Source organism: Lotus japonicus, chromosome 2, assembly GCF_012489685.1.
Source record: "Lotus japonicus ecotype B-129 chromosome 2, LjGifu_v1.2".
In the NCBI taxonomy this organism is placed as follows: domain Eukaryota; kingdom Viridiplantae; phylum Streptophyta; class Magnoliopsida; order Fabales; family Fabaceae; genus Lotus; species Lotus japonicus.
In genome coordinates, this window is record NC_080042.1 from 33,966,190 (window position 1) to 33,974,367 (window position 8,178).

The 8,178-nt window shown below is 40.3% G+C and overlaps 1 protein-coding gene across 1 annotated transcript; it reads right to left on the bottom strand.

The window, feature by feature from the left end:
• Positions 1 to 6,558: 6,558 nt before the first annotated feature.
• Positions 6,559 to 7,695, bottom strand: LOC130736369 (uncharacterized). The gene has a single exon (XM_057588205.1). The coding sequence runs from the start codon at positions 7,693 to 7,695 to the stop codon at positions 6,559 to 6,561; it is 1,137 nt and encodes a 378-aa protein (XP_057444188.1).
• Between the last annotated feature and the right edge of the window lie 483 nt (positions 7,696 to 8,178).

Here is an 8,178-nt window from a genome sequence, read left to right on the forward strand (position 1 = left end):
ATATCTCTCGCTGGTCGCCTCGTTAAGTCCCGATTCAAATCTCCCGCCCGAAGGCCATTTTTGAAAGACGCTAAGCATACATCCGGGTTATCCTCCTCCAGCTGTACCGCCATCTTGCTGAAGCGTGCCATGTAGGTTTATAACTTCTCGCATGGCTGCTGATGTATGCTGATAAGATCAAACATTGTTGCTTTTGTGGTTTTATTGGCGGAGAATTGAGTCAGGAACTTGGTAGACAGATCAGTAAAATTGTCGATGGAGAAGGGCGGTTGTCGGATGAACCACTGCATCGCCATGCCTTTGAATATTGAAGGCAATAATCTGCACTTCACCGCGTCCGTTGCCCCACCGATCACCATTTTGGTGTTAAAATATCTCAGGTGTTCAATGGGATCAGAGTCGCCTGAGAAGGCGTCTAATGCCATGGTTTGCAGGTGCTTTGGTATGTCCACCTTGGTGATGGCTGGAACAAAAGGTTGAAATTCGACTACGTCCTCCGCCTCAAGACGTTGTCCTTGCTTAAAATCTTGCCTCTGAGTAAGATACTCAACTTGGGCTTGTAACTGCTCGTTTTGGGATTGCACCTTCTGCAAAGTATCTAACATTTGTTGCAAAGCCGCAGGCGTGATACCCGTCACTGCCTCCTGTGTTCTCCGTGGAGCACTGGTTTTGAGGTCTTCTAAGTTCACATAGTCAGGCGGCGTTGATCGCCGCCTAACGCCTGGATCTGACTTAGCTATCAGATCTGAAGGTCTTCCCGGAGCTGCATTCACCAGCGACGCTGGCGACGGCGCCACTGAGTGGACCCCCTCCGAGGAAGCCTCCTGCTCTTGCTCGTGCAGTATAGGATGATTGTTGTCCCGTCCGCCGCCGCGGCCGCCGTGACGACCACCACCGCGCCGGCGATGATCACGGCGGCCCACGCCGCATGAACGAGTCTCCATGGCTCGTAACTTCTGCCTTCTGCGTCACTGGAAGATCTAGGTCAGAGCCACAGACGGCGCCAATGTTCCGTACTAGAGCAGCTTACGTAAGAAGAAGTAATAAAGCTAACCCTAGTGATGACCCGGGTTTATATGATGTTTTTATGGTTTTTCCTTGTAGGTTTTGAGTCTTTTTTTTGTGTCTCATGTAGTGTTTCATGCATTCTCATGCATTTTTATCTTTTCTTGAGTCTTTGTTTTGTTTTGGTAATTTTGTAGTTTTATAGGGAGTTTTCTTGCATTTTAAGTTAAGTTTAGGACTTGCATGATTTTCTTTTGTTTTATGAAGGACCTCTTGTGCTAATGAGCTCTTTGAGCTTCTAGATTCTTCCTTGACTTGTTGGTTAGGTTTGGAGAGCAGAAACTGAAGGTAATAGAAGGCCAAGAAGCATGGAATTGAAGGAGGACTTAAAGAGGATTGAAAGAGGAGTTACAGAAGCCAAAGAGTCTTTTCCAAGCGAGCTGGAGCGCCTAGGCGTTGGCAGGCGCTGGGTAGGCGCCAATTAGCTCCAGAGAGCATGTTTTGGGCATGCAATTGGCGCTCAGGCGCTCTGAATTGGCGCCTGAGCGCCCAGAACAGCCCAGCCTCGTTTATTTTGCCTATAAATAGGATTTTAGTCATTTTCTTTTGTAATTTTGGATACTTTGTAAAATTCAGAGGTAGAGGATCATCTAGGAGAGTGAGAGAGGGCTTCCAAGCTTGTAATTCAGGTTCTTAGCCAAGCATGGCTGGCTAATCTCTCTTCTTTACTTTGGTTTTCTTGTAAGACTTTTCCTTTAAGTTATAATCTTAAGTTCTTTCCCACATGTTCTTCTTCTTTCCTTGAATCCCATATCCATGCTTTATGTTTCAAGTTAGAACATGTGCTAGCTTTATGCTTTTCTATAATAGAACGGAAGTTTGTTATAGATTAGGGAACCGATTTGGGATTACCTCTTCTATACTTGCTACTAGGAATAGAGGAAGGGTTGGGGTTTGTTGGCCTGAACTTTATAATCTTTATGCTTCAAACAAATGTTTAAGTACACAAGGAATTGGGCTTATCTTTTGGTTTGAAAGAATTATCTATGCGAGGCATCGATAGGTAGTTGCTTAGGCTATAACATCAAGGAGAGATTCATGAGAACATGTGCTTAGAATGATGTGCTTGAATTGATTAGTTGAGCAAGAACCCAAAGTAAATCACTCTTTCTTTTCATTCTTTGTTTCATTTCTGAATTTATATTTTCTTTTTCCTTTTTACTACTTCGTCATATGTTTGCCTCAATAAAACAAACCTTCAAACTCAAAGCTTGAACCGAATCTATTCACTCACAATCCCTGTGGTTCGATATTTATAACCGGGTGGATTCCGTACACTTGCGGATTTACCAACAAGTTTTTGGCACCGTTGCCGGGGATTGTTTGTGATTTTTGGTTTGAGTTACGAGTTTGAAGTTTAGTCTACCTAAGACTTAAACTTAGGGCTGAATGGGAGACAACCCATGTTTTTTTTTCTGTTTTACGTTTTGTCTTCTGTTTTGTTTTTCAGGAAATAAAAGCCATTGGAGAACACTTGGAGCACTCAATCACTTGGAAGGAGGTTCTTTTCTTACTCTGAATTTTAGTCCATGCATTGTTAGCATATTTTTCTTTTATAGATTTTGTTTAACTTTTTTTTATCATGCATTTTTTTTTATAGAGTCTTTCATACCTTGGTCTTTTCACCCTTTACTCAAATGACATGTTCCCAAGTCTTGCTCACTCACATGATGCTGGTTTTGAAAATGTTTTTAAGTGGATACTTTGTGCTTTCTTTTGGGGAGTGATTGTATGTTTGGGAAAGAGAGGGAGAGACTTCCGTCTTCTAAGTGTTATCTTGAGGATAGAGTTGATGTGAGTCCACAAGGGTCCATCTTTGACCCTTCACTATATAATTTCCCTGGAGGATCCTGACTCACTTGCACTTCTTGGTTCTGTGTTTCATTTCATGCGTCCTTGAGTGTAGCTTTAGGAGACTTGCATTCTTGAGACTGGTAGGTTTTCTTGTACTTCAGAAATTGATTTATAACATCTTTGTCCCTAGTTGACCCTTTTGAGCCTTATGGAGATTTCCTTGGTATCTATGTTTAATGGGCTGGTTGTTTGGTTGGAAAAATGGGGAGTTGTGGTTCTTAACTCTCAATAGAGCTAGTTTATAGAAAATGCAATTGTCTCTTGCCCCAAAGAAAAAAAATTCAAAAAATTCAAAAGATGAACTCCATGGCCGGATGGAGTTCCAAAAAAAAAAGTCAAAAGAAAAAAATGAACTCCATGGAATGGGTGGAGTTCCCAAAAAAAAGAAAAAATTCTGAAACAAAAGGGGGGTTGAGAGACTTGTGTGCTAAGGGCCCGTTTGGTGGTCAGGATAGGATATGATAGGATATGATATGTGAACAGGATATCAACAGGATAGGATAAGAGCAGGATAGACTCTTATCATATCCTGTGTTTGAGGTGCACATGATAATGACAGGATATGATAAGGAAAAATGTATCAGATTTATATTTGAATAAAAAATACATTTAAAATTGATCATTCTATTAAATTTAATTTCTTTACATTTTCATGAATGAGTCTATATTTTAAAATAAATAAAATTAATTTAAATTTTATTAATTAGCCTATTTTATTGTTTTGAAGATACCCTATATTTTAAATAAAATTATGCAGTTAACCGATTGGTTTTCACTTAGCTGTGACACGTGATAATTAACAATAAAAGTTAACTAAATTAAGAATATTATTATTTGAAAAGTAATTTATATTTGAATTATAAATTATTATATAAGTAGATAAGTAGTTTTAAATAATAGGAGATGAAAATAAAAAATTAATCTATTACTATTAAAAAATCAATATTTGTAATCAATGTTTTTCACTTAGTTGTGACACGTGATAAACAATAAAAATTAATTAAATTAAAAATATTATTATTTCAAAAATACTTTATATTTAAATTATTATATAAGTAGATAAATAATTTTTAAATAATAGGAGATGAAAATATTAAATTAGTCTATTATTATTAATAAATCAATATTTGTAAGTGAGTAGTCTATTTTTACTATTTATGAATAATAATTTTATTTATTTTTTATTTTAGTTAAATTAATATTTTTATATTTATTAATTAATATTATTATAAATTATAAATTATATAATATTAAAATAAATTAATTTGGAGTTAGGATACTGAAAGAAAATATATAACTGGTATCCTATCCTGCTCTATCCTAGCTCCCCCCTCAGGATAACTTTTACACATGATTGACAGGATAGGATAGAAGACAGGATAGTGTTATCATATCCTGCTGGTGCAACAAACAACAGATAACAACAGGATATGATAATTATCCTGTCCTATCCTATCCTATCCTGGTCACCAAACGGGCCCTAAGTATCAATTGCTTTAAGCTCCGTTTTTCATGAAGGACCACACTTAAATTTTGTGCAGCCTTAGTCTTCCTTAGGGACCACCTACCTTGTGCTTTACCTAGCCAACATCATAACCCTTTTGAAGTCTCATTCGATAATGCATTGTCAACTTTAGTTGCTCTTGAGGAAATGATTCTCAGAACCTATGAACTTGCTTGTGTGGTCAGTGCACTAAACAATTGTCTCATGCTAGGATGTTAGCTCTAAATGCTTCTCATAGTGGACTCTAATTCTTCTTTATCTAAGAGTAGCATGAAGTTGATTGTTGAATCTTTCTCTTGGAACTAACTGCATTTACTTGATCCCCCGGTTTTCTAAAAATGTATCCCTCTTTTGGCATGTGTGTTGGGAGCAATTCTTTGTGCTTGAGGGCAAGCTAATCTTAGTGACGCTCGAGGGCGAGCTGTCGTTGAGTATAGTGGTGTGATGACCCGGGTTTATATGATGTTTTTATGGTTTTTCCTTGTAGGTTTTGAGTCTTTTTCTTGTGTCTCATGTAGTGTTTCATGCATTCTCATGCATTTTTATCTTTTCTTGAGTCTTTGTTTTGTTTTTGTAATTTTGTAGTTTTATAGGGAGTTTTCTTGCATTTTAAGTTAAGTTTAGGACTTGCATGATTTTCTTTTGTTTTATGAAGGACCTCTTGTGCTAATGAGCTCTTTGAGCTTCTAAATTCTTCCTTGACTTGTTGGTTAGGTTTGGAGAGCAGAAACTGAAGGTAATAGAAGGCCAAGAAGCATGGAATTGAAGGAGGACTTGAAGAGGATTGAAAGAGGAGTTACAGAAGCCAAAGAGTCTTTTTCAAGCGAGCTGGAGCGCCTAGGCGTTGGCAGGCGCTGGGTAGGCGCCAATTAGCTCCAGAGAGCATGTTTTGGGCATGCAATTGGCGCTCAGGCGCTCTGAATTGGCGCCTGAGCGCCCAGAACAGCCCAGCCTCGTTTATTTTGCCTATAAATAGGATTTTAGTCATTTTCTTTTGTAATTTTGGATACTTTGTAAAATTCAGAGGTAGAGGATCATCTAGGAGAGTGAGAGAGGGCTTCCAAGCTTGTAATTCAGGTTCTTAGCCAAGCATGGCTCTTCTAATCTCTCTTCTTTACTTTGGTTTTCTTGTAAGACTTTTCCTTTTAAGTTATAATCTTAAGTTCTTTCCCACATGTTCTTCTTCTTTCCTTGAATCCCATATCCATGCTTTATGTTTCAAGTTAGAACATGTGCTAGCTTTATGCATTTCTATAATAGAACGGAAGTTTGTTATAGATTAGGGAACCGATTTGGGATTACCTCTTCTATACTTGCTACTAGGAATAGAGGAAGGGTTGGGGTTTGTTGGCCTGAACTTTATAATCTTTATGCTTCAAACAAATGTTTAAGTACACAAGGAATTGGGCTTATCTTTTGGTTTGAAAGAATTATCTATGCGAGGCATCGATAGGTAGTTGCTTAGGCTATAACATCAAGGAGAGATTCATGAGAACATGTGCTTAGAATGATGTGCTTGAATTGATTAGTTGAGCAAGAACCCAAAGTAAATCACTTTTTCTTTTCATTCTCTGTTTCATTTCTGAATTTATATTTTCTTTTTCCTGTTTACTACTTCGTCATATGTTTGCCTCAATAAAACAAACCTTCAAACTCAAAGGTTGAACCGAATCTATTCACTCACAATCCCTGTGGTTCGATATTTAAAACCGGGTGGATTCCGTACACTTGCGGATTTACCAACACCTAGCAGAGCACTAAAAATGGTAAGATGTCATAAAAAGTAAATTCTCATTAATGTTGAAAAAGTTGTTTCGTACAAGCTGATGACCTCCCCTTTTATAGAGGGTAAAGTCATGATATGGACTTTTCCTATATTTGGGCCTGACAATCAGGGCCCAAATCCCTATACATATAAGACAAATCCAAAGGAATCTTCCAGCTGGCTCGTGGGTCCACCTAAGGAAGGGCAAAGAAGCTCGTTGTGTCATTGTTCCCGCCAAGGCTGTCTTCGGTCGGTTGATTGTTCATTTTGGGCGGGCATAATTATCCTTTATGTCCCGCCCAGTCCAATTGTCATGTGGGATTACATGAGCAAAATCCTGAGGGGAGAATGTGATTGGTGAATGATTCAACTAGCATGCTCCTTCATATGCTACGTGTACAGAGTGCACTGCCGCCACATATCTCTTTCTGGCTTTGCTGGAAAGCTCGCCTCTACCAAATCCTCCTGCGATAGATGCACATTCGCCCACAGGATCGCCTAACTCCTCAACCACTTCCTTGCCTTTTCCTTTGTCGCCTTGAGCCACCTTGGCTGGCTCCTGTGCAGAGGCATCCTTAACAAAACTTGCCAAGTGTCCTACTTTGATTAAGCGATCAATCTCTTGCCGCAAAGTCCAACAATTGTCAGTGGTGTGCCCTAAAGCTTTGTGAAATTCGCACCATCTGTTGGTGTCAACATTAGATGGTGGTCGCCTAGGAGGCGGAGGATATTGCACAACATTCGTCTGGCCCACAACCCTTAATATTGTGCTCAATGGTGCATTCAACTTTGTTAATGGCGTTCCATTTGGTGGAGCAACTGACTGAGTCACCTGCGCCGACGAGACTCCTTGGGGATTCTTGTGCCATGTGTTGCTTTGAAATCCCTGTTTGGAATTTTGATAAAGGACAGGTCTTGGCTGGCGAGGAGTCAGTGCCGGTCTTGCGTCTTTTCCCACCTTGGGCTTTTCTGGTGGAAGAGTGCCTGGCTGAACACTCTTTCTCCAATCTTCTCTTTTTTTCTTGTTTTGATCATCTTGTTCTATCAAGATGAATTCTTGAACTCTGGCTCGGAGGTCCATCATGTCACGCGCCGGGCGTCTTGTCAAATCACGATTCAGGGACCTAGCCCTAAGGCCATTTTTGAACGACGCCACGCACACGTCCGAGCTATCCTCCTCTAGCTGAACGACCGTCTTGCTGAACCGTGCCATATATGTCTTCAGTTTCTCGCCTGACTGTTGGTGTATATTTATCAGATCAAAAATTGTGGCCTTTGTGGTCTGATTGGCTGAGAATTGAGTTAAGAACTTAGTAGATAGATCTGTGAAATTGTCGATGCAGAATGGTGGCTGCTTAATGAACCAAGTCATCGCCATGCCCTTAAATGTTGATGGCAATAGTCGGCACTTCACCGCATCTGTTGCATCGCCAATAACCATCTTGGTATTGAAATACCTTAAATGCTCCATGGGATCATAGTCGCCTGAATAGGCGTCCAATGTCATTGTTTGCAAATGGTCCAGTATTTACACCGCCGTGACGGCGGGCACGAATGGTTGGAACTCAACCACATCCTCAGCTTCAATGCGCTGTCCACGCCTGAAATCTCTCATTTGATTTAGGTATTCCACCTGAGCCTGCAAATGTTCATTCTAGCGTTGAACATTTTGTAAGTTATCCAACATATGTTTCAAAGCCATTGGGGTAATGCCTGTTATCACCCCTTGTTCTTTCACAGGGTCACTAGCCTTCACGTCATCCAGATTTATGTGTACGGGTGTCGATTGACGCCGCTGGACACCTGGATCTGACTTAGCCACCAGATCTGAAGGTTTACCAAGAGTTGGCTTTGTCGCCGGGGACGGTTGTGACCGTGCCACCGAATGAACACCCTCCGAGGAAGCCTCCTGTTCTGGCTCAGAATGTATGACATGGTTGTCATCCCGAGCACCGTCGCGTTGGCTGTGACGACCCACACCACGACGGCG